Raw genomic sequence first — 27,589 nt, forward strand, 5'->3', positions numbered from 1 at the left:
GGTGGGGCTCTATCTTGAATCAGTCTAACAAAATGTATCTTTTGTGTCTCTTCAGATTAATGACAGGCCTTCATGTGCCCATCTTTTTCTTCAGGAGAAAAAATGAGTGAATGGAATCCTGAAAACATGTCCGCTGAAAAGAGGAGGGCCACTGTTCCTTGCTCCTGAAGCATTTGTACATGCTGAAGCATTACATCTTGTTTCTGTGAGAAATTTGGACATTTAGTTGGCATGAAAGAGTTTCATGGTTGAGTTCTCCTGTACCTTCAAAAATGGCTTTGCAAGATAATCGATCTTATCGAGAGGTTCTGACACCAGTCCATCCAGACCTGTGCATAACATTGTGATCTGGACCTCACACCACCTGTTTGGATGGGCAAGAAGTCAAAAGACTTTGTGGACTCCTAGGGAGTCAAGGAGGTATTGGTCCTTCATGACTTTAAGATTGTAGCTTGAATTCCTAGACAATTTCTCAGAGGAGGGGGACTTGAGTCACATGACTTGACTTAAGTCAGACTTAAGTCACCAGTTTGAGGACTTGAGACTTGCTTGACTAAAATTAATAAAAGACTCGACTTGACTTTGACTTGGTATTCATGACTTGAGACTTGACTTTGACTTGAGACATATGACTCGAAATGACTTTACTTTTTTAAGTTATTAAATATTTGCATTTTCTCAAGATGTGTTAAAGCAAAATGAATGTGCCTGTTATGTTTCTGACACCACAGTCACTTAAAACACCTCAGTGTGTTCTGATTTTTAGGACACTGTCTGTTTAACAATGGAAATACGTAACATGTTTTTAGTGACTGTGGTGTTGAAACATGACCGGACGAAGGATTTTGGGCTGTTTGGGCATTCAAAGTGTTTCTTTAATATGCCAGGAAAAAAGCACCAAGCAGTTTTGTTAATGTTGAAAATAAAACAAAACCTTTCCTGACCACTCACTTTTAACTGATTTAAAGGTGAAAATTGGGGTAGATCAGTATTTTGACTTGATTTGTGACTTGACCAAAATAAATGACTTGACTTGCTTGACTTCTAGCAGGGACTCGACTTGACTTTCGCCACAGTAACTTGGGACTTGCTTGAGACTTGAAGGTTAAGACTTGAGACTTGCTTGTGACTTGCACATGTGTGACTTACTCCCATGTGCGCAAATTCTCCTGAATTCCCTGCCTGAATGATATACCCTAGAATTGCAGCTTCTGGGCTGATTAAGAGTGCTTGACTGAGGAAACTTCAAGAGTCTCAGTCTGCGGTCCTGAGGCAATGCCCTGACTTGTGGCCAGTAACCCTGGAACTTCTGACTTCAGTTTAGAGCTGAAAAGGGACTTGCCATGGAATGGTATCTTGTACCTCAGCTGTTTGGGATTGACCAACATGGTTTTGGCCATAATTTGGCTGTGATGGTAAGAAATAGCTCTTGAAGACCCCCAGATTGTGTTGATTATTACTTTGCCTACAAATATGGATGATCTGGTTTCTCTATATGCAGCTCTTTATTGCTAACTCTGTGTTGTGGCCCCAAGATTTCAGAGCCCATACGACTGAACTTAAGGCAATAGTAAGTTTTCATGCTACTCCAAAAGTCTGGACTGCTCTCTTCAGATGGATGTTAATATCAAATATTCAGTCAAAGGCATCTCTGAGGCTTGCTTAATCCTCCACAGGGAGGATCACATAGCACATTAAAATTATGATTGCCACGCCAACACCAGCAATGGGTCTAAAGGCCTAATTTAGTAAAGGATAAAGCATCTATGATGCTGACACTAACCTAACCCTTAACCTAATCTTTAACACTGAATTAACCAGCATAATTATTTTATCTGAGCTTGAAAAATTAGTGCAAGAAGCTACCAGTTCCTTGCTGACATCTTGGTGCTTGAAACTAAGGATTCGGTCTTTGAACCTGTTGACCCTTCAGCAGGGGTTCTTTGTGGCAGATGTTTTTATATTCTTTAAAAACAATTTTAAATATGGTTGTTAATACATTTTTGGAATGAAGACACATTTGCCACTGCAGATTGTGCAGTCTAAACCAAATAAAGGGACACTCTAACCCAATTTACCAAAGGTAATTGATAATAAATTGTTAACAGAATGCATTCATGGGTTGAGGAATGCACTGAGCTGGCTTGGAATTACTGAAGTCAATTTTCCAGTTGTACTATATATCCAGTGGATCCTGTCCATTGCCCCAGGGGGACATAGGCCAGCTCATATGCCTTAGCTAATTATTTTGTACAATAGGAGAGTCAATGTTTCCTTTTTTTAAGGATGAATGGAGAAGTCAAGGGAGGGGTGTAATAACTTCTATGTCCATGGTTCCAATACCATCTCTACGCTGACGATACCCAAATCTATTTATCCCCCCCTCAGCTCTCTCCCTCAGTGTTCTCACGTATCACTAATCTACTATCTGATATATCGGTCTGGATGTCTCACCACTTCCTCAAACTCAATCCATCCAAAACCGAGCTTATAATTTTTCCTCCACCACGTGCCCCTTCCTCTGATTTCTCTGTCAATATCGATGGCATTACTATCAGCCCATCCCCGCATGCCAAGGTCTTAGGTGTTGTCCTGGACTCTGAACTCTCCTTCAAACCCCACATCCAATCGCTGTCTAAATCTTGCCGCCTCAGCCTCCGCAACATCTCCAAAATACGCCCCTTTCTAACCAAAGACACAACAAAGCTCTTAGTTCACTCCCTGGTCATTTCGCGCCTTGACTACTGCAACTCCCTCCTCATTGGTTTACCTCTACACAGGCTATCCCCCCTTCAATCCAACATGAATGCTGCCGCCAGACTCATCCACCTCACCAGTCGCTCAGTGTCCGCTGCTCCTCTCTGTCAAGCCCTCCACTGGCTTCCGCTCACCCAACAAATTAAATTCAAAATACTTACAACATCTTACAAAGCAATCCACAGCTTAGCCCCCAGCTACATCACTAGCCTAGTCTCAAAATACCAACCTAATCGCTCTCTTCGTTCCTCTCAAAACCTCCTGCTCTCTAGCACCTCCTCCCATGCTCACCTCCAGGACTTTTCCAGAGCCTCTCCAATCCTATGGAACTCCTTACCTTGTCTGATTATCTCCTACTCTATTAGCTTTTAGGTGATCTCTGAAGACCCTCCTTTTCAGAGAAGCCCATCCTACTCACACTTAACAAATATACCTCCATTTTCTCCATCAGCCCATCCCCCACGGTTATTGCCTTTTGTTTCACTTGACTCTCCCTTCTAGATTGTAAGCTCTAACGAGCAGGGCCCTCTAGTTCCTCCTGTTTTGAATTGTATTGTAACTGTATTGTCTTCCCTCACATTGTAAAGCGCTGCGCAAACTGTTGGCGTTATATAAATCTTGTATAATAATAATAATAATGTCCTGCAGTTACCAAAACCGAGGCAAAATTGAGGTAAGGGCTGAGATGTACAGAGCGGTTCATTGACTCCAGAAGTCACATGTCCTCAAGCCTGTCCAACTGTCCCAGCCATTCTCTCTTTTGCATATTTTTTTATTTTTTTATTATACATGATGAAGAGTACAGCAGGAACAGTGGAATTCATTCATAGGAAAGAGCTGGGAACTCCAGCAGCAACATCCCACTTACCAGTAGACCTAAAAAGCCATGGAGTAATTTAGACCCTCTACTGTAGTATCCAATGGTCCTTTAACAATAATTGATTTAAATTACAATGAGTATTCTGTGTTCCCACTTCCCTGCTTTACCTTCTCAGTTTAAATTGGCTAGCTGTTTTTTTTCTACCTAATTTTAAAACTATTTCAGATCTCTGAAAGCCCCTAAATGAGTTTAGATCTCATTAAATGCATACAAATTCCATGGCAATGCTGATGATCCCAAGTACAAGAGCAAAATCCTTCCCCTACAAACTAATAAGAACAGAAACACTTGAAATCAATTTCAAATATATTACACAAGGGAATACAGAGAACTTTGTTTCTCAAAAGGTTGAAAGAAATGTTCTTCTGGAAGAAAAGCAATATTCTAGGAGAGATTTGTGTTTCTACTTGAATAAAGAACATCAATTGATGCAACTTACAAGTTTCAGGCGATTGTACATGAAACACATTAGCAGCGGAAACTCATTATACTGGATGATGGGTCATAGTGAAGACATAGTATTATAGGCACTTTATATCATTTCACATTTATAACCACTCTGGAAAAGTGGAAAGAAATATCAAGCATAAGGCTTACTGAGTTACTGAGGTCTGAAATCCTAATGTGAAAAATTGTGATAATGTAATCGGGAAGGATCTTTCTGTCCCTTCGGAATAGGATTAAGGATTCTATAAAGGAACTTACCAGCAGTGGAGTTTCCAGAAGAGAAGATGCTGGAGAGGGAGAGAAGGCCACACGTGTCCTGAGAAGAACGCTGATGTCCGGAAATTCTATTATTCATGAAAGGGGCTGGAGGGGAAGTTCCAAGCCAAAATACACTATACTACCAAAAATATTGGGGTGCCTGCCTTTACACGCACATGAACTTTAATGGCATCCCAGTCTTAATCCTAGTACACATGCAACGATTATCAGCCGACCGATCGTCCGTCTTTTGTCCAGAGTGGTGTTTTGTTGGTTGGAATGTGCCTAGGCTGAACACGAATTTTCTCGCCCGACAAAATTCTACTTCAGAAGTGATGTCATGTGTTGGTTTGCTTTCTTTGTGTTCTTTCTTCTCTGAGCATGCCCAGACTTGCTCATTAGATTTTTCCCTGTCGAAATCTGTACTGACTGCACGAAAATCGGGCGTGTTTTGACGGCGGACAAAAATTTTGTAGCCTGCACACCAGATTTTTTTCGGCCGAAAAGTCGGAGTCGGTTGTCGGAAGCATCATACTAACAAGCCGAAAATTTGCAGATCGGTCGTCGGATGAAAATTCCCTGCCGATATTCGATGCGTGTGTACGAGGCTTTAGTCCGTAGGGTTCAATATTGAGTTGGCCCACCCTTTGCAGCTAAAACAACTTCAACTCTTCTGGGAAAGCTGTCCACAAGGTTTAGGAGTGTGTCTATGGGAATGTTTGACTATCCTTCCAAAAGCACATTTGTGAGATCAGGCACTGATATTGGATGAGAAGGCCTGGCTCGCAGTCTCCTCTCTAATTCCTCCCAAAGGTGTTCTTTTGGGTTGAGGTCAGGACTCCTCCACCCCAAACTCACTCATCCATGTCTTTATGGACCTTACTTTGCGCAGTGGTGCAAATGATTTGGTGGAGGGGGGATTATGGTGTGGGGTTGTTTTTCTGGGGTTGGTCTTGGCCCCTTAGTTTAAGTGAAGGAAACTCTTAAGGCATCAGCATACTAAGAGATTTTGGACAATTTAATGCTCCCAACTTTGTGGGAACAGTTTGGGGATGGCCCTTTCCTGTTCCTACATGACTGCATACCAGTGTACAAAGTAAGGTCCATAAAGACATGGATGAGCGAGTTTGGGGTGGAGGAACTTGACTGGCCTGAACAGAGTCCTGACCTCAACCCCATAGAACATCTTTGGGATGAATTAGAGCAGAGACTGCAAACCAGGCCTTCTCGTCCACATTAGTGCCTGACCTCACAAATGCACTTCTGGAAGAATGGTCAAACATTCCCATAGACACTCCTAAACCTTGTGGACAGCCTTCCCAGAAGAGTTGAAGATGTTATAGCTGCAAAGGTTGGGTCAACTCAATATTGAACACTACAGACTAAAAATTTTATAGCCTGCACACCAGATTTTATTCGGCCGAAAAGTCGCAGTCGGTTGTCGGAAGCATCATACTGTTTAGTCGAAAAGAAAATGACCGCACTCCAACATGAAAATCAAACAGGAGTGTATTTATTCCACATCAAAAATAGGCATCAAAACTTCAAACTGTGAGAACATAGGACAAAAGGTAGCGCGTTTCACGACTAGAAATGTCGCTTACTCATGAGTAAGCGACATTTGAGTAATGAGTAAGCGACATTTCTAGTCGTGAAATGCGTCTACCTTTTGTCCTATGTTCTCACAGTTTGAAGTTTTGATGCCTATTTTTGATGTGGAATAAATACACTCCTGTTTGATTTTCATGTCGGAGTGCGGTCATTTTCTTTTCGACTAAACAGCATTTGGACTACGGATCCGACCAGCACCTGACACCATCTCACCCGGAGCGGTCTTTTTCCAGTTTGGATTCATTGGAAGCATCATACTAACAAGCTGAAAATCGGCTGATCGGACGTTGGCCGAAAATTCACGGCCAACAATCGTTGCGTGTGTATAAGGCATAAGACTGGGATGCCATTAAAGTTCATGTGTGTGTAAAGGCAGGCGTCCCAATACTTTTGGTAATATAGTGTAGTTGCTTCTACAGGCAAAATGCTAAACTCCTCTAGTCTGCACGGACCCTAAATGTGTATAAGGTACTGACTAAAGCTGATCAGCTACATGACCTGTAAAGCTTAGATAATGTGTGTCAGTAACAAGGGGAATGAGTTGTTAACCTTGGTCACCCCTTGGAAATCTGCAGATGCCGGTACTCTGTAGGCATCCCAATTATCATTCCAAATCTGCTGATCCTGTGAGCGAACACTGCATTTGTGCTTACAGCAAAACTTCAGGCAAACATTGAGAAACACAGGTGAAGTACATATGAAGAAGTTTTATTACTCAGAAGATTTTGCTTTATTCAGTCATGAGAGTTACAGCCCTGCCACATAGCAGAGCCAAGAAAATGAAATCATTTTCTCCGTTACTGTTGAAAAATACGATGGTATCAGCCACACTCTCTACCCCCAGCCTGCTGCTTGGATAGTGAAGGAGCAATAAGAAACTGGTGGGGTCATCCTTCTGCTCAATGTTCTCTCCTCTGCCTGTCTAATGTACAGTATGTAGTTAAACTAAACTTTTCTTTGGCTCCCTCCCCCCCTTCTGTTTTCACCTGATGATCTGACCAGTAACACACCTTCTGTATTAGTGAGACACAACTCTGGATGAATGAGAAGCAGGAGGCACAGCAGACAGCACCATTGTCAGTCTGGGGAGAGGCTAGTGTTAAAGTGTTACTAAACAGAGAAAAATGGAAATGCAATTATTTTAGTCATGGCTTTTTTTTTTCAGAGAATAGCAGACATCCCAACCTGCAAAAACTCATTTCAGGGAGGTGGCAAAGTCATTTCAGGGAGGTGAGCCCCCCCCCCACGCACGCCAGCGCCGCGCCCCCCCCCCCTTTCCAATTTAAAGCGGAGTTCCGGGCACAAAAAAGATTTTTTGTTTGTGCCCCTCCGCTAGGTATGCCGCACCTGAAAAGGAATTGGATAGTTATTTTTTTTTTTTTTGTTTACTCACCTTTTTATTGACGATCGTAAATACTCACCTATGACAGCTTCCTCCTCCAGCGCCGCGGCTCACCCCGTCACTTCCTGCCTCGCGATGATTCCTGGGAGCTAAACGTCATAGCTCCCAGGAATCAATGCGCCGCACCGGCCCCACTCGTCATTTCCGGGCGACGCCGCATTCCCCTGCTAAACAGCTTCTGGGCATGCCCAGAAGCTGTTTAGGAATGCGGCGCCGCGCCGGAAGTGACGAGAGGGGCCGGTGCAGTGCATTCTGGGACACGAAGACGCGGAAGAAGACAGAGAAGAGGACCGCGCCGGCTTCAGCTGCCCACAACCGAGATGGAAACGCTGTGGAAGAAAATTTCTAAGTAAGTATTTCTTCTAAAAGGTAAGTGCGAACCGGGACAGATCAGAGGCTAGCCATTGTGGAATGTGCTAGCCCTGACTGTCCCAGGGGTATGTTCAACAAAAAAACGTTTCTCTGCCCGGAACTCCGCTTTAACACTACCAGAGAATAATAAAATAAAATTTAATCAGTATACCTGGTCACTGGTGCTGGACACTGATGCTGGTACTGGACACTGGTGCTGGTACTGGTCACTGGTGCTGGTACCGGTCACTGGTACTGGTCACTGGTGCTTGTACTGGCCTGGTCACTGGTGCTCGTACTGGTCTCTGGTACTGGCCTGGTCACTGGTGCTGGTGCTGGTACTGGCCTGGTCACTGGTGCTGGTACTGGTGCTGGTACTGGCCTGGTCACTGGCCATTGGTGCTGGTACTGGCCTGGTCACTGGTGCTGGTACTGTTGCTGGTACTGGCCTGGTCACTGGTGCTGGTACTGGCCATTGGTGCTGTTGCTGGTACTGGCCTGGTCACTGGTGCTGGTACTGGCCATTGGTGCTGTTGCTGGTACTGGCCTGGTCACTGGTGCTGGTACTGGCCTGGTCACTGGTGCTGGTCATTTGCTGGTACTGGTCTCAGGTCCTGGCTCTCTGGTGCTGGCTCTCAGTCACAGTCACTGTGTCTGTCACAGAGTGGGGTGTCACGATGATTGGTCCCGCACCAAAATGCCTCCTGGAGTAAGCGATGTGGCTGTAGTAGAGAGCAAAGCCTCTGCTTGCTCTCTGCAGCTCCTCCCACAGGCGGAGTGCATGACTCATATCACTCCGCCTGTGAGCCGGATCTATTTCGGCTCCGACGTGATTTCTCTGTGCAGACTCAGCTTGCTGACAGCTGACACACTGACTCCTCTGCCTGCATCGATGAGTCATCTGACTCACACACACAGCCGGGATATTGCCCTGAGCTCGCGGGTGTCCGTGAGCTCAGGGCGTAAAGCGGGAGTCTCCCGCGACTTGCGGGAGACTTGAGATGTCTGGAATAGGTTCAGGAACTCTTCTCTTTTAAGTCACCCTTTGACTCTGCCCCTTACCCACCTCCAAGATCCGTTCCTTGGTTCCACCCCTTACCCACCTCCCAATACCGCCCCTTTTAGAGAATACAGACCCAAGTATTACTTTGTGGTGCTAAGTATTTTGTATAGAATTTTTTAATGATAACAAGAAAGACAGTAAAATAGATCTAGCAACAATGGACACTCCAACGACAATATATCCCAACAGCCAACATTAATAGACCCTCGAGCAGCCAGCAACAAAGACCCCTCCCTCAACAGTACATCCCTCCCAGCAGCAATTGACCCCCTGCAACATAAGATTCACCCCCTGCAAAAATAGATCCCTTCCAGCAACAAAAGGTTCCTCAGTAGCCAGCATCAATAGACCCCTTCCTCTACAGTACCTCCCTCCCAGCAACAACTGACCCCCAGCAACATACATTACATACATACATTCAGTTCTGGAGGTGCCGGCACTGCGTTCCCGCTGAAAAAAAGCCCTGATTTTAGTAAATATAAACTTTATATTTATATAAAATACCTTTTTTCATCAGCAGTATAGAGCAGTCTTGTGACTTCTATCACTGTCTGAATAAAGCTTGTAGGATGAGTTTTCATTCTCCTCTGACTGTCCTATGAGGCTGCATGACTCCTGAGCCTCAGTTTGGAAAGAGTTGATTGGCCCTGTGCTGATCACATTTACCCTCCCAAAAAAAAAACAACTCTCTAGCAATACACACCAAACTGAGCATGTGCCTCCAATGCTCTGTTCTATCAGCAGACGGATTGGGGACAGTGGAAGAAGGGAAGGATCAGAGAAGACTGGATCAAACAGCCTTTTTACACAATACAGATGATTAGCCCCTTAGGTTCCAGTATAACAAGCATGCTTTACTGCATATACACCATATTACCAAAAGTATTGGGACGCCTGCCTTTACACGCACATGAACTTTAATGGCATCCCAGTCTTAGTCCGTAGGGTTCAATATTGAGTTGGCCCACCATTTGCAGCTATAACAGCTTCAACTCTTCTGAGAAGGCTGTCCACAAGGTTTAGGAGTGTGTCTATGGGAATGTTTGACCATTCTTCCAGAAGCGCATTTGTGAGGTCAGACACTGATGTTGAACAAGAAGGCCTGGCTTGCAGTTCCCACTCTCATTCATCCCAAAGGTGTTCTATCAGGTTGAGGTCAGGACTCTGTGCAGGTCAGTCAAGTTTCCCTACCCCAAACTCGCTAATCCATGTCTTTATGGACCTTGCTTTGTGCACTGGTGCGCAGTCATGTAGGAACAGAAGGGGCCATCCTCAAACTGTTCCCACAAAGTTGGGAGCATGAAATTGTCCAAAATGTCTTGGTATGCTGATGCCTTAGGAGTTCCCTTCACTGGAACTTAGGCCCAGTTCACACCTGAGCATTTTTCAGCTCGTAAAATGCTCATCTCTGAAGTCTCAAAACACCCAACAAGCAAAATCTCATTCATTTCAATGGCCCCTGTTCACATACAGTATCTCACAAGTGAGATTACACCCCTCACATTTTTGTAAATATTTTATTATATATTTTCATGTGACAACACTGAAGAAATGACGCTACAATGTAAAGTAGTGAGTGTACAGCTTGTATAACAGTGTAAATTTGCTGTCCACTCAAAATAACTCAACACACAGCCATTAATGTCTAAACCACTGGCAACAAAAGTGAGTACACCCCTAAGTGAAAATGTCCAAATTGGGCCCAATTAGCCATTTTCCCTCCCTGATGTCATGTGACTCGTTAGTGTTACTAGGTGTCAAGTGTAAATGGGGAGCAGGTGTGTTAAATTTGGTGTTATCGCTCTCACTCTCTCATACTGGTCACTGAAAGTTCAACATGGCACCTCATGGCAAAGAACTCTTCGGGGATCTGAATAAAAAGAATTGTTGCTCTACATAAAGATGGCCTAGGCCATGGGTGTCCAACATTTTGGCTTCTCTGGGCCACATTGCGTGTAGAGAAATTTTCTCAGGCCGCATATAAAATATATACTATAGTTAAGGTATATAAGTAACAAAATGCCGCCGCGCCCCTTCCCACGCCGCCAAACCCCCCGCACTAATTTAACACAACTAGAGGATGATCAAATGAAATGGAATCAGTATACAGAGGTTTACTTCTTCTGAGTGATAATAAAGGAACACTAACCACCATGGCCACTTCAGTGATTTGAAGTGGTCATGGTGGTAGGAGTCAGAAACACTGCACATGCTCCGCTCCCCTCTCTGAGGCAGCCTCTGCCTACCGTTAGTTGGAAGCTGCTGTGGCCGTGCCCCCGACCTGACTTTCTTCCTCCCTTGCAAAAAAAAAATTGTCAGGGGGCAGTGGGCCAGATTGCCTGAGGTTCTGGGCCGCATCCGGCCCTCGGGCCGCAGGTCAGACATGCCTGGCCTAGGCTATAAGAAGATTGCCAAGGCCCGGAAACTGAGCAGCAGCACAGTGGCCAAGACCGTACAGTAGTTTAACAGGACAGTTTCCACTCAGAACTGGCCTTGCCATGGTCAACCAAAGAAGTTGAGTGCATGTGCTCAGCGTCATTTCCAGAGGTTGTCTTTGGGAAATAGATGTATGAGTGCTGCCAGCATTGCTGCAGAGGTTGAAGGGGTGGGGGATCAACCTGTCAGTGCTCAGAGCATACGCCGCACACAAATTGGTCTGCATGGCTGTCCTCCCAGAAGGAAGCCTCTTCTAAAGATGATGCACAAGAAAGCCCACAAACAGTTTGCTGACTAGCAGACAAGCAGACTAAGGACATGGATTACTGGAACCATGTCCTGTGGTCTGATGAGACCAAGATAAACTTATTTGGTGCAAATGGTGTCAATGGTGGCAACCAGGTGAAGAGTACAAAGACAAGTGTGTCTTGCCTACAGTAAAGCATGGTGGTGGGAGTGTCATGGTCTGGGGCTGCATGAGTGCTGCCAGCACTGGGGAGCTACAGTTCATTGAGGGAACCATGAATGCCAACATGTACTGTGACATACTTAAGTGGAGCATGATCCCCTCCCTTCGGAGACTGGGCGGCAGGGCAGTATTCCAACATGAGAATGACCCCAAACACACCTCCAAGATGACCACTGCCTTGCTAAAGAAGCTGAGGGTAAAGGTGATGGACTGGCCAAGCATGTTTCCAGACCAAAACCCTATTGATCATTTGTGGGGCATCCTCAAACGGAAGGTGGAGGAGCGCAAGGTCTCTAACATCCACCAGCTCCGTGATGTCGTCATGGAGGAGGGGAAGAAGACTCCAGTGGCAGCCTGTGAATCTCTGGTGAAGTCCATGCCCAAGAGGGTTAGGGCAGTGCTGGAAAATAATGGTGGGCACACAAAATATTGACACTGGGCCCAATTTGGACATTTTCACTTAGGGGTGTACTCACTTTTGTTGCCAGCGGTTTATACATTAATGGCTGTGTGTTGAGTTATTTTGAGGGGACAGCAAATTTGCACTGTTATACAAGCTGTACACTCACTACTTTACATTGTAGCAAAGTGTAATTTCTTCAGTGTTGTCACATGAAAAGATATAATAAAATATTTACAAAAATGTGAGGGGTGTACTCACTTTTGTGAGATACTGTATGAGCGTTATGTCGCCTGAAGGAAAACGCCTGAAGGTCAAAAAATTACATCAGCTTCTTTTTTTGGCTGATTACAAGCGTTTTTGTTAGATGTCAATGCCTTCCTCCAAACACCTGCAAAAAACACCTGAAAAAAAACGCATGGAAAAACGCCTGAAAACAATACGCTAGGGTGTGAATGGAGCCTAAGGGGCCAAGCCCAACCCCTTAGGAACCACACACCATAATCCCCCCCCCCCCCCCCCACTAAATAATTTAGACCAGTGCACAAAGCAAGGTCCGGATGAAAATAGAAGAAAGAAAGCCAAACAAAGAACTTAAATGCAGCCATAAAAATTGTCAAAGTTGAAAAAAAGTGAAAGTTTACTCATTGGAAGATTTACCCTTGTTCTGGTGACAACTTTCAAATTGTGAATTCCCCACCCCTTTCTGTCACTGTGACAATGGTTGCAAGGACAAATAGAAAGAGGGAATCTACCTAGCTGGGGCATAAACAGCAACACACGATTTTGAGGTTCTAATTTTTATGTACTATATTCTAAACTAAAAAAAAAACAGGTTTGGTTATTGTGACAGGAGTCACTTTGGGCATGGGGGTTGTGGACTCCAAATTCCTTTAGAGAGGTTGGGGGGGCACCATGCCCAGCCTTATGGGGCTCTCTTATGTTTAAATCACCCTGCGTCTATTATGGATGCAGGGTGACCAAGAGGGTGGTGAACACTGAGAATATGGTTGGACTACTTCAAATGGGACAATATATGCATTACCAATATCTCTCAGGAAATATGGAGATCTATCTTCATCCTATACACTGTAAGGCACAGGAAGTACAACTCCTAATATGGTCATTCCAGGAAGTTGTGCATCAAATAGTGCAGCGCTAGAGACATCAGAATAAATAATAATATATTCAAAGGCTAATGGTGTAGTATAATAAATTACTAGACCAAACTGAAGTGTCTAAAAAAGCAAAAGTCCATTGCATTTAAAATAAACAGATCCAGCATGTAAGGATGGCAGAAAGTCCAAATCAGGATGGAAATCCCAAGACACGGTGAGCAGAGATGAAAACAACACCCGTGTGTGAAGATAAGGTGGCTGCTTACCGTAACTAGTGGGCCTCCAAGTTAATGGACAGGCCACTTAGGCATTTAATGTTAACCCTTGTACGATGGACTTTCTCCTCCACTTTAATAGACCGGGACCGGTTCCATATATTCCTATGTTTCCCCAGATCACTCGCTCAACCACAAACACAGAGATGATTCCAATGTGTGTAGCAATATGTAGGGAATAGAGAAAATCATAGCGTAATCCCGTAAGGTGAACTCATCTAGCTTTTTTAAAGTACTACTTACATTTAGGTAGATACAAACATGCAAATATTGTAAAAATAGCGGCGTCCCGCTAATAGTAAAAACGAGCCGGCGTCCTGGGAGCCCCTGACGACGTCACTCTGACGAAACCGGTCGGGAGGTTCCGGACATCGCGCTTGTCACGCCCCCAGGACGCCGGCTCGTAAACACAGAAGACCGTTGTTCTCTCTGAAATGAACACAGAGCGCCTGTGATCCTTCTATTTAGAGTCACAGGTCTCTGTGGTCATTTCACAAGTTCCTCCCCCATACAGTTAGAAAACACGCCCCTAGGGTCACATTTAACCCCTTGATCACCTATACTGTCAACCCCTTCCCTCCCAGTGTCATTAGTATAGTAACAGGGCATATTTTTAGCACTGATTACTGTAGTAATGTCACTGGTCCCCCCATAAGTGTTAAAAATGTCAGTTAGGGGTCCGATCTGTCCGCCGCAAAGTCACAGTCCCGCTAAAAATCGCAGATCGCCACCATTACTAGTAAAAAAAAACAAACAATAAAAATGATATAAATCTTTCCCGTAGTTAGTAGACGCGATAACTTTTGCGCAAACCATTGTTAATTTAGTCGACTAAAACCGACTAAAACGTTTTCGTCTACTAAATTAACACAATTTTAGTCGACTAAAAAACGACTAAAACTAAAACAATTCAGATGACTAAAATACGACTAAAACTAAAATGGCATTTTAGTCAAAAGACTATAACTAAAACTAAATCGAAATTTGCTGCCAAAATTAACACTGGTGCATGCTCAAAGCTTAATACCATAAATAATAACATATTAGATTTTTCACTCCAGGACCAGCAGTAGTATATAATGAGTTTGGAAATTGTAGAGAAATGCTTAAATAATGCATTACGAATTACAACTGAACTACACCCATTCGATTATAGATGACTAAAATGAGTGTTAGTTGACTAAAATGTAGGACGTTTTAGTCGACTAAAATGTACTGGAGTTTTAGTCGACTAAATACGACTAAAACTAAAACACTTGCAGAAGACTAAAATGGGACTAAAACTAAGATGCCATTTTAGTCCTAAGACTTAGGCTGGCCATACACTATACAATTTTCTTGTTCAACTTTCCTTTAGATTTACCAAAACCATGTAATATAGGGTCAAACCTAAACACTTTCAATTTGTATGCAATCAGGCAGGCCCTTGCACTACATAGTTAAAGGTAAATCTAAAGGAAATTGAATAAGAAAATTGTATAGTGTATGGCCAGCCTAAGACTAAAACTAAATTGAAATTTGCTGCCAAAATTAACACTGGCGCAAATTATTGTGATTATTGTGATTTTTTTTTTTTACCAAAAATATGTAGCAGAAAACAAATTGGCCTAAAATGTTAAAAAATTTTGATTTTTAAATTTTTTTTGGGAATGTTATATATCAGAAAGTGAAAAATATATATATTTTTTTCAGAATTGTCGCTCTTTTTTTGTTTATAGTGCAAAAAATAAAAATCGCACAGGTGATCAAATACCACCAAAAGAAAGCTCTATTTTTTGGGGAAAAAGGACATCAATTTTATTTGGGTACAGCGTGGCACGACCATGCAATTGTCCGTTATAGTAATGCAGCGCCGAATCGCAAAATATGGCCTGGTCATTATGGGGGAAAATCTTCCGGTCCAGAAGTAGTTAAACAAAAATCGTACAATCTGTTAAGAAACATTTTCGTGCTTGTCCCATCGGATAATATCGGATGAACTGTCATGATCGGCTTTTGAGAGCTGTGTACTAATGATCAGATTATCGTATGATTGCTTCAAAAACTGTATTTTTTCGTATAATTTTTTTAATTGTGTGTACGGACCATTAGGTACTAGGACTGTGGCCTTGCAGAGCTGAATTTCTAGGATCACTTCTCACAAGGGATGCTATCTGCATGTTTTTTTTCATACTTCCCTTGTATGACTTTCCTCCATATGATCAATTTTCTTCCAAACATACTGTGAGGTTAATCAGCTCCTCTCTCAAATTGTCCCCAGCATACAGTGGGGAAAATAATTAATTGGATTCCCTGCAGATTTTGTAAGTTGGCCCACTTACAAATGAAGTAATTTTTATCATAGGTGTATTTTAAATGATAGAGACAGATTATCAACCAAAAATCAAGAAAAACGCACAATACAAATGTTGTACATTGAATTGCAGTTCAGGGAGTAAAATAAGTATTTGATCCCCAAGCAAAACATGACTTAGTACTTGGTGGAGAAACCCTTGCTGGCAAACACGGAGGTAAAACATTTCTTGTAGCTGGTTACCAGGTTTGCACACATCTCAGGAGGGATTATGGTCCATTCTTATTTACAGATCTTCTCTAAATCTTTAAGGTTTCTTGGCTGTCACTTGGCAACTTGAAGTTTCAGCTCCCTCAATACATTTTTAATAGGATTAAGGTCTGGTAACTGGCTAGGCAACTCCAAGACCTTAATGCGCTTCTTCTTGAGCCACTCCTTTGTTGCAGTATGTTTTGGGTCATTGCCACTCTTGAAGACCCATTAAACGACCCATCTTCAGTGTTCTGGCTGAGAGAAGGTTCTCATTCAGGATTTTACAATAGGAAGGAGAACACAGGCACCACTCGAAGTGCAGTATATTGAGATTTATTAAGAGTAAACTGATAAAAAGGTACTCACAAGGATGTATGTAAAAGAAGCATCATGGTACATGCAGGCAATTGCTCCCGGTGTCCTAGTTCAGGATGGCTGGAGCGGTCTCTGGGCGTTAGGCTGTGGCCGATGGAAAACGACACTTCCTGATCACGGGGACACACCACTACCGTCCTGTCGTCACTTCTGGGAAGCGTAATTGTGTATTGGCGCCGGCACCATTACGCTCGAGCCATCCTGAACTAGGACACCGGGAGCAATTGCCTGCATGTACCATGACGATTCTTTTACATACATGCGTGTGAGTACCTTTTTATCGGTTTACTCTTAATAAATCTCAATATACTGCACTTAGAGTGGTGCCTGTGTTCTCCTTCCAGTTCGCTACAAGCCCCTTCTACTTGCCATCAGAGCAGCCTATGGAGTGTGGTGGTTTGAGATTTAGAATTTATGGACTCTCTTTATGGACTTGGAGTACAGAGACCATTGTGATGATGTTTTACTGTATCAGTGTATGTTCCCGTGTTCACATAAGTGGAGCTTGTGAGGTTTTTTGACTTTTCTTCCCCCGCTGTGCGCCAGTTTTTACCATTTTGTCAGGATTTTACAATATATGGCCCCGTCCGTTGGCCCCTCAATGTGGCAAAGTCGGCCTGTTTCTTTAGCAGAGAAACTGCCCCAAAGAATAATGTTTCCACTTCAGTGCTTGACTGTAGGGATGGTGTTCTTAGGGTCATAGTCAGCATTTTCTTCCTCCATACATGGCGTGTTGAGTTAGCGCCAAAGAGCTCAATTTTGGTCTCATGTTACCACAGCATTTTCTCCCAATCCTTCTCTGAATCATTAAGATGTTCATTATCAAACTTCAGATGAGCCTGTACATATTCCTTTTAGAGGAGAGGGACATTGGGGGCTCTGCAGGAATTTTAATCTAAGGCGGCGTATTGTGTTACCAATGCTTTGTTTGGTGACTGTGGCAAAATCTTGCATGGAACTCCAGACCAAGAGCGATTGATGGTTATTTTGATATTTCTTCCATTTATTTCTTCCATAATTGCTCCAACAGTTTTCTCTTTGGTCTTGCCCATGACGGTGAGGTTAGAATAGAAGAAAGAGATTTTGTGGACAGGTGTCTTATATACACATAATGAGTTGTCGTTAGGAGCACCTAATTAAATTGACAAGTTACGAGAGAGAAGTAGTTGTAATAGTAGTTTGTAGTAGTAATAGTAGTAGTAGTAGTAATAGTAGTAGTAGTTTGTAGTAGTAATAGTAGTAGTAGTAGTAATAGTAGTAGTAGTTTGTAAGTAGTAGTAGTAGTAGTAGTAGTAGTGGTTGTACTAGTAGTAGTGGTTTTGAGAAGATTTAAAATGGTTCTTTCATTTCATTCGCACAAGATGATTATATTTCATTTTGCAATGAGTGACCATTACTTTTTGCATGACAAGCAGTGAGTTTTTTTTTTTCTTTTTTATTAAGACTGTTTACTTCATTTCAAATTTTGTATGTCATACAGTATATGTATGAGGCAATCAAATTTCAATTAAAAAAAAGTACATAAAGTGGATATTAATTGCATACAAAGTTGTGTTTATGTGAATATTTCTGGGGAGGGAGTCCATAGCTTTCATCAGATTCTGAAAGGGGTCCGTGACTCAAAAAAGGTTAAGAACCACTGCTCCAGAGGTTGCTAGGGGTTCCTGACCAATGAGAAATGTCTGACAACAAGATAAGTAACTAATGACACCAATGATCTTTTCACCTATCTGTAAGGGATTTTCTTCCCACTGACCAGAAATGGAAGGAGCATTTTTACGAATGACAACCAAGGTAAGGAGCGTTCTTTCCACTGACCACCAATGTAAGGAGTATTCTTCCCTCTGACCACCAATGTAAGGAGTATTCTTCCCACTGACCACCAATGTAAGGGGTATTCTTCAAATTGACCACCAATGTAAGGAGCATTCTTCCAACTGACCACCAATGTAAGGAGTATTTTTCCCTCTGACCACCAATGTAAGGAGTGTTCTTCCCACTGACCACCAATGTAAGGGGTATTCTTCAAATTGACCACCAATGTAAGGAGCATTCTTCCAACTGACCACCAATGTACGGAGCATTCTTCCAACTGACCACCAATGTACAGAGCATTCTTCCAACTGACCACCAATGTAAGGAGAATTCTTTCTACTGACCACCAACATAAGGACCATTCTTCCTACTGGCCACTAACATAAGGAGCATTCTTCCAGTTGATCACCAATATAAGGACCATTTTTCCAACAACCACCAATGTAAGGAGTATTCTTCCTACTGACCCCCAGCATAAGGAGCATTCTTCCAGTTGATCGCCAATATAAGGATCATTCTTCCTTACTGACCACCAATGTAAGGACTAGTGACCGACCGATATCGGTTTTTCGTTGCCGATACCGATATTTTGGCCAATTCATATTGGTATCGGCCAATATTGGCCGATATTTTCGTACAAAAAAGAAAAAAAAATGTTAAAGTTTTTTATTTGACATGTACTCTTGTGGAGGGATCTGGGGTCTAAAAGACCCCAACCCCTCCTCTGCACTTAAAAGCATTCAAAACGCCAAGTTTGGCTGCTTTGAATGCTGTCATTTTTTTTAATCTGGCGTCATGAGTCACATCACTTCCGGGTTTTTGCCTGGAGACCCGATCAGAGGCGAATGCGTCTTTGATTGGGCCTTCGGCGGCTGTGCAGGCTGGTTGCCCGGGTCTCCCGGTGTGACAGGAGACCTGGGCGAGCTGCGGAAGGCGGCGGTAGGGGGGGGCGTCCCCTCCCGCTCCTTGTAATGACAGCCGAGTGGCTTCTCAGCCGCATCGGTTGTCATTACAAGACAGCCGACCGTTGGCTATGGACGCCGGTACAAGCACTTTCCTAAAATATCGGCAATAACGGTCACCTTGCAGGCCGATTCCAATATATCGGGGAAAGTGCATATCGGCCCCCGATATATAGGCTTTGCCGATAATTGGTCGATCTCTAGTAAGAACCATTTTTCCCAACGACCACCAGTGTAATCTGGTCCTTCTTTTTTCTGACTGTCCAACTGACCATCTATTACAAGAGGACTCATCTCTCACCAATCACAAATTTACAACCACTGACCACCAGTGTAAGGGAACACTTCACCACCACTAATACAAAGGGACAATTCACTGAACACTATTGTAAGGTGGAACTTTTCTATTGACTATTATTGTAAGCAGGCATTGACGACCAATGTGAGAGAACCCAATGGTTTTCATTGTCTGCTTTTATTTTCTAGCCATTATTATTATTATTAGTTTCATTTCTTTATGATACAGAAAATAATTTTGTTGTATAGAGCAGCCCTGGGGGTCAAGTACATCACATTCCTTATTATTTTATTCTTGTTATATTGCAACCTATTGTTCACACTAATGTATCAGGAGCTATAGATGTAAAATAATATTAGCAGGAGTTCTCTGAGACCTGAACGTTATTCAAGGTTTATATGGGTGTGAGTCTTACGCTGTCTTGAGGATTGTGAATGGGGATACCCCTAATGCTGCGTGTACCAGTTACTGTAAACCATACAGTTATACGTAGATATGAATGGGGGGGGAGTACCGCGCTTCAGGGAAAATTTAAACATGAATTAGATAAATAAGTGTATTACATTCATAGTGTATATAAATCGATATTAAATAAATAAATAAATATATACTGTGGTGGTGGTGCTGAAAAAATCTTGTGTAGTGTCTCCTTTAAGGATTATGTATATTAATAATGAATCTCCAATGAATCAATAAATCTTAAAACTCCTCTTTTCCTGAAAGTGAATCTATAAATATAAAGTGCAAAAATGCATATACATTTAACCACTTGCCGACTGCCGCACTACTATTTACGTCGGCAGTCAGCCCCTCACAGGCAAAGCGACGTAGGGGTAGCCTGTGAGGCTCTAGGGAGCGAGCGCGCGCGCCGCACGGTCACAGATCCCCCCCGCACGTGTGCCTGGCGGACCCGATGTCCGCCGGGCACTCGCGATTGTCCGTTACACCCGAAGAAAGGCAGGCGGCTAGTGTAAACAAAGTCGTCTGTCATTCTTCCCTGTGTAAGAATGGAGATCACACGGTTCTGCTATGTAGGACCGTTGATCTCTGTTCTTACACTAGTAGCCACAGCCAATCATAGTTAGAAACACGCCCCTAGGGACACACTTAACCCCTCCCTCTCCAATAAAGTTAACTCCTTCACTGCCAGTGTCATTTTTACAGTAACATTGCATATGTATAGCACTGATTACTGCAGTAATGTCACTGGTACCCCCAAAAGTGTCAAAAATGTCAGTCAAGGGTCGGATCTGTCCGCTGCAATGTCGCAGTCCCGCAAAAAAAACGCAGATCACCGCCATTACTCGTTAAAAAGAAAAACACCAAAAATGACAGAAATCTTTCCCTTAACTTTTGCGCAAACCAATCAAAATACGCTTATTGTGATTTTTTTTACCAAACATAGGTAGCAGAAAACAAATTGGCCAAAAGTGTAAAAAAATTTTGATTTTTACATTTATTTGGGGGGGAATTTCATATAAAAAAATGTGAAAAATATTGTTATTTTTTCAAAATTGTCGCTCTTTTTTTGTTTATAGCGCAAAAAGTAAAAATCGCACAGGTGATCAAATACCACCAAAAGAAAGCTCTGTTCTGGGGAAAAAAAAGACCTAAATTTTGTTTGGGTATGGCGTCGCATGACCCCGCAATTGTCAGTTAAATTTGCACAGTGCCGAATCGCAAAATATGGCCTGGTCAGGAAGGGGGTATAATCTTCCGGGGCTTAAGTGGTTAAGAGTTATTCAAGGTTCCTCTGTGTTGGAAAGTTTGCAAAAGACTGATTTGTGTAGTGTAGTGCACAGATCAAGCTGATTTACATTGTATTACATTTCCCTGTTTACATGATGACAAGATAAATCACAGGAAATGATTGCAGTGCTACCCTAAGAGACCTTTGTAGAATCGCCTTTATATGTTATAGGTGGACATTTGAAAAATGGGTGGGTGAGTTGGACAGGTAACGATGGAAGCACAAAAGTCTGATTCTCACTAAGCTTACAAACAACAGGTTGTGGAAATGGCAACCATGAATACATGCCGCTGGTTCCAAGAGGACGTAACCTAAACCGCGCAAGGCAAACAAATCTAAAATTTCAATGCATTATTCATATAATCTCTAAGTAGAGGGCATGAATGGGCTTGGCAGTGCACAGAAAGCGTTTCACCATGGAGTCTATCATTGTATGAGCACTGTGATAAATACAGGCGTATGTGTGGTAGTTATTGTTTTATTTTTAACTAATTAACAGCCATGGAAAGACAAAATGTTGGGAAGTGCATTAACCACTAGACCTCCATAAGATTTACCCCCCCTTCATGACCAGGCCATTTTTTGTGATATGGCACTAGAATACTTTAACTGACAGTTGCGCGGTCGTGAGACGCTGCATCCAAATAAAATTGATGTCCTTTTTTCTCACAAATAGAGCTTTTGGCATTATTTGACCACCGCTGCATTTTTAATTTTTTTGCTCTATAAACAAATAAATACCGATAATTAACCACTTTACCGCTAAGTACTGTAATAGTCCTGCGGCAGAGTGGCTCGTTCCCGTCTGACGACGTAGACCTACGTCGTCAGACTCCTCCCCAGGAGGCGGCGCTCGCGCGCCGCCGGAGGCGCGCTCCCGCTGTTTTCATTCACAGCGGGAGTCGGGCCAGGGGAGGAGCAGCGGCGATCGCCGTTGCTCTGCCCCGATCGTCGGGGATCTAGTGTGGAGATCCGCCCGCCTGTGTAAACACAAGCGGGCGGATCTCCTCAGTGACAGGGAGTGACAGATCGGACTGTTCAGCATAGCTGGACATCCGATCTGTCCCTGTCTCACAAAGTCACCTCCCCCCCCACACGTCAGTAAGCACCAGGCATACATTAACCCCTCCCTCTCCAATAAAGTTAACCCCTTCCCTGCCAGTGTCATTTTTACAGTAACAGTGCATATTTATAGCACTGATTACTGTAGTAATGTCACTGGTACCCCCAAAAGTGTCAAAAATGTCAGTCAAGGGTCCGATCTGTCCGCCGCAATGTCGCAGTCCCGCAAAAAAAATCGCAGATCGCCGCCATTACGCGTTAAAAAAAAAACACCAAAAATGACAAAAATCTTTCCCTTTGTTAGTAAACGCAATAACTTTTGCGCAAACCAATCAAAATACGCTTATTGCGATTTTTTTTACCAAACATAGGTAGCAGAAAACAAATTGGCCAAAAATTTTAAAAAAAATTGGTTTTTACATCTTTTTTGGGGGGAATTTCATATAAAAAAATGTGAAAAATATTGTTATTTTCTCAAAATAAACGCTCTTTTTTTGTTTATAGCGCAAAAAGTAAAAATCGCACAGGTGATCAAATACCATCAAAAGAAAGCTCTATTTGTGGGAAAAAAAGGACGTCAATTTCGTTTGGGTACGGCGTCGCACGACCGCGCAATTGTCAGTTAAATTCGCACAGCGCCGAATCGCAAAAAGTGGCCCAGACGTAAGACAGCAAAATGCTCTAGTGGTAAAGTGGTTAAAAAAAACAAAAAAAAAAACAATATATTTTACTTTCTGCTATAAAATATATCCAATAAAAAAAAAAAAAATCCTCATTTAGGCTAATAGGTATTCTGCTACATATTTTTGGTAAAAAAAAAGAAATCCCAGTAAGTGTATATTGATTGGTTTTGCACAAAAGCTATAGCGTCTACAAACTGGGATATATTTATGGAATTTTTATTTACTTATTTTATTTATTACTAGTATTGGCAGCGATCAGCGACTTATAGCGGGATTGCGATATTGTGGCAGGAAATAAAAATCGGACACTGACTGACACTTGACACTTTTTGAGGACCAGTGACACTAATACATAGATCAGTGCTTAAAATATGCACTGTCAGTGTACTAATGACACTGTCTGGGAAGGGGTTAACATCAGGGGCGATCAAAGGGTTAAATGTGTGCCTAGCCAGTGCTTGTGTACTGTGCTTTTACTGGGGGAAGGCATTGATCCATGTTCCTGCTTAGCAGAGATACAGGATCAATTCCTTCCCTACTGACAGAAAGCCAATCTACCTTGTTTACATAGGCAGAACGCCGTCCTGGCTCTCTGCCTAATGATCAGTAGGTGCCAGAGGACATCGAGTCCGCGGTACCCGCAGATCAGCTCCCACTGTGTATAATAACAGTGGGAATGGGTCACGCATGTGTGCCCCAGACCTGGAAGTGCAGGAGCACGTACTAAGTATGTGATCCTGCACAGCAGAGCCGCCTTGCCGCTGTATAATGGTGCTTTTCCACTGCATGGAACCGAACGGTTCGGCTCGCTTTTGTGCTTTTCCACTGCATGGTACGGTGTTGGACTTAGAACGGGTCGGTACGGTATGGTACGGGGGCGCTTTTCCACTACATGGAACCGAATGGCTCTCTTAAACAGTACCACCTCAGTTGTGGTTCCAAGAGGGCCGTACCGGTACCATATCCCACAATCCTTTGCATGCAGCCTTGAATGTTTGTCACTACTAGCCACTGATTGGTCAGAGAATCGTTGTTATCCCACCCACTTTACTTTAGTGGAAAAGCAAACCGTACCAAACCGTACCGAACCGTTCCAACACCGTACCATGCGGTACCATGCAGTGGAAAACCAAACAGAGCCAAGCAGGGCCAAGCAAGGCCAAGTGGAGCCGAGCCGGTACTTGCAGTGGAAAAAAGCCATATGTAAGTTTTACGATTGGTTAAAGTAGAACTATAGGCAAAACTTTTTTTTTTCATTTTGTATAGAATAAGAGAGGGTTATAACCAGTTTAGTTTTTGCCTTATGTGTCCCATTGCAGAGATTTCCCTTCACTTCCTGTCCCATAGCCAAAACAGGAAGTGAGAGGAAATCCCTGCAAATTAAGGGAATCCCTTTAGAACCCCCAGGTCACCAGAACTAGGGTCCCCATTGGAAGATTTCCCCTCTATTGTTTTTCTGGGGGCAACCCCAAAATTTGGGCTTTTCTTCTGCTTTCACTTTCAATGATAATCGTAAACAGGACAAATAGAGAGTATAAATCTTCCTAACGGGGGCACAGACAGCAATAAAAATGGACAGGGGGTCTAATCCAGTAGTAAAATACTTTAGTCTTCAGCTGTACTTTAAGCTCACAACCTTATGGCTATAGTTTGTGCCTGAGCTGATTTTCTTTCCCATAAAAGTCAATGTAAGGGTGCAGGGCTGCCATTAGGGGGGGGGCAGCCCATGCAGATGTAGGTGGCCCCAGGTTCCCGAGAGGCCTGCCCGCCCAGGCCCAACCAATGAGATTGAGTTGTTGTTGCTGTAGTAACTAGAAATTGCTAAAGAAGGACGGCCGCAAAATAAGCCGATGCAGCCGAAGGGATGTCTCTTTGCTGGATTAGGATGTCTTGTTGCTGAATATATTGAGATGTCTCTGCTGGATTGGATTATTTTCATATATTAAGTTGTAAGAATGTTAAAATAAAAGTGGGTGCACTGAAGGACTCGGTGGGATGGCTAGTGGACGGATTTGGTGGGACGCCCCCTGGAGAATGTTGGTTGTCACGCCTGGAGGGGCCCAGGCCTAAAGCTATGTAAGGGGTTCTGATGGCTGCCCTGTAAGGGTGAAAGCAACCCCAATAAACCAGAAGCAGTTTAAAGCAAGTCAATAAGGCAAATCAAACAAGTTAAAAAAACAAGTCAGTGCAACTCAGAAGCACAAGCAAGTATTTGTCTAGTTTCTGAATCTGATGGCCATGAGCAGAGGTCCTTATGATGTATTAAAAGAGCTTCTTCTACTAGTCCTCTATTGGCCTGCTCCTTATGGGCAAAGTGACAGACTATCTTGAAAGTGGAACTTTAGTCAGAAAATTAAGTCCTGCTAGATCACTTCATGCTGGTCCCTTTTAGAGGTATAGCTATGTATAACATTACAAATAAGTGTCTATACTGTTTAAAATCCAGTAATACTCTGTCTCACCCTGCTCTGCACATGCTCAGTTGCTCTCTCTTTTTTTTTTTTTTTTTTTTAGGCACTGTCGAGTTAGTAGAGGCTGATCTGCTGACAGCTTTAAAGCAGAATTAAACCCTCCTATCCTTTACAGCCAAGGAAGCTGCTTCTGTTTGATCTGCATTTGTCATAGAGCTGCACATGTGATCAGTTATGACACCCAAGCAAATGAGGACCCAAGTAAACGTGACAGTTAATAATCCCGATGATCCAGGAATAGAACTGTTTTGTTAAACCGTTAAGTTTCGCTTTATGATTTACTGCTGTTTAGGGGCTCTGGGCTTCAGAAAGATGGCAGCTTTGGGCAAGAAGAAACAGGAGCAATGCTGGAGGCCATTTAGAGTGCACACTAATTTTGGTGGCATGATTATTAATGTGGAATGTATGTTCCTTGCTAAAGAATATTATTTTTTTATCAAGTTGTTATGGGTAAAGTTCCTCTTTAACCACTTCCGCACCAGCTGCCGCAGTTGTACGGCGGCAGTCTGGCGCTCCCAGGCAAAGCGTCGTACATGTACGGCGCTCGCCTGGGTGGAGCTAGGGGCGATCGCGCGCCGCTGGAGGCACGCTCCTGCCCCTGCTCGTCAGCTGGGGAGCCAGCGTGTGTGACCGGCGGCTCCGATGGCCGCCGGCCACTCGCAATCTCCCGCAGCTGAGGGAGAAAGACAGACGGCTGATGTAAACACAGCCGTCTGTCATTCTTCCTGAAGTGATCACAGAGGCTATGTGATCCTGCTATATAGGATCGCTTGTCTCTGTGATTACTTCACAAGCCACGCCCCCTGACAGTTAGAATCACGCCCCTAGGGACACATTTAACCCCTTGATCACCAGTAAAGTTAACCCCTTCCCTGCTAGTGTCATTATTACAGTAATAGTGCATATTTATAGCACTGATTACTGTAGTAATGTCACTGGTACCCCCAAAAGTGTCAAAAATGTCAGTCAGGGGTCCGATCTGTCCGCCGCAATGTCAGAGTTCCGCAAAAAAAAAAAAAATCGCAGATCGCCTTCATTACTAGTAAAATAAAAAAACAATAAAAATGACATAAATCTTTCCCATAGTTAGTATATGCAATAACTTTTGCGCAAACCAATCAAAATACTCTTATTGCGATTTTCTTTACCAAAAATATGTAGCAGAAAACAAATTGGCCTAAAATGTTAAAAAATTTTGATTTTTACATTTTTTTTGAGAATTTCATATAAAAAAAATGTGAAAAATATTGTTATTTTTTCAAAATTGTCGCTGTTTTTTTGTTTATAGCGCAAAAAATAAAAATCGCACAGGTGATCAAATACCACCAAAAGAAAGCTCTATTTGTGGAAAAAAAAAGGACATCAATTTCATTTGGGTACAGCGTCGCAGGACCGCGCAATTGTCCATTAAAGTCACGCAGTGCCCAATCGCAAAACAGGGCCTGGTCATTGAGCAGCCAAATCCTCTGGTCTGAAAGTGGTTAAGAACCAGGGGCAATACCTCTGCTGTGTGACATGTCTACACTAGTGTTTTTTTTTTGTATTTGTTAAATGAATCCTTACATAATCTACAAATGTACTTCTAAAAAGCATTGCTTCCTGTTTTAAATGTCAAGTAAATGTTATAGAGATGCAGAGCCCAAAGGATTATAAAGAGCATCACAAGTCACTCTACTATTACCTCCTGGTTGACAGCCAACGAGTACCAATCAGAAGCTGAGCAAGCAGGAAACTTGCCATATTCTGCTAAGCAAGCCATGGTTTGGGTGAAAGGTTTGGCTTGTAATTGCAGTGATCCATTACCTACTGAAAAACACAGCTGAAGTAGGGATGGTGCCTTGGAAGCAACGGTGCCTCTACCAGTGAGCTTATGGTCTTTACCACCATTACGTATGTCTCTCTGATTACACTTACTGGAATAAAGTAGATGGATGGAAATCTCTGAACCACAGAACGAAACATGAAGTGCCTGTAGAAAATAAGAGACACACCACCCATGGCGTGTTAGCAGTACATACACAGGTGCACAATAGCAGAAAAGACAATAGAGAAGCCTTTCTCAACCTTTTTACCCTACATGAACCCTTGAAATAATTTTCACATCCATGTTAGCAGTTTATACACAGGTGCACAATAGCAGAGAATAAGAGACAACAGAGCA

General features: G+C 43.0%; 1 protein-coding gene across 1 annotated transcript in view; it reads right to left on the minus strand.

Annotated features, from left to right (window-relative positions):
• The window catches only part of STPG4 (sperm-tail PG-rich repeat containing 4), a gene marked incomplete at its 5' end in the record, with an annotated part of 150,072 nt that overhangs the window by 74,001 nt on the left and 48,482 nt on the right, over positions 1–27,589 (minus strand). The window contains one exon of the mRNA XM_082252344.1: positions 27,343–27,397. Coding sequence (XP_082108470.1) covers positions 27,343–27,397 — 55 coding nt within the window. The remainder of the gene's footprint in view (positions 1–27,342; positions 27,398–27,589) is intronic.

This window comes from Pelophylax lessonae (genome assembly GCF_965119305.1).
Source record: "Pelophylax lessonae genome assembly, chromosome: 3".
In the NCBI taxonomy this organism is placed as follows: Eukaryota; Metazoa; Chordata; class Amphibia; order Anura; family Ranidae; genus Pelophylax; species Pelophylax lessonae.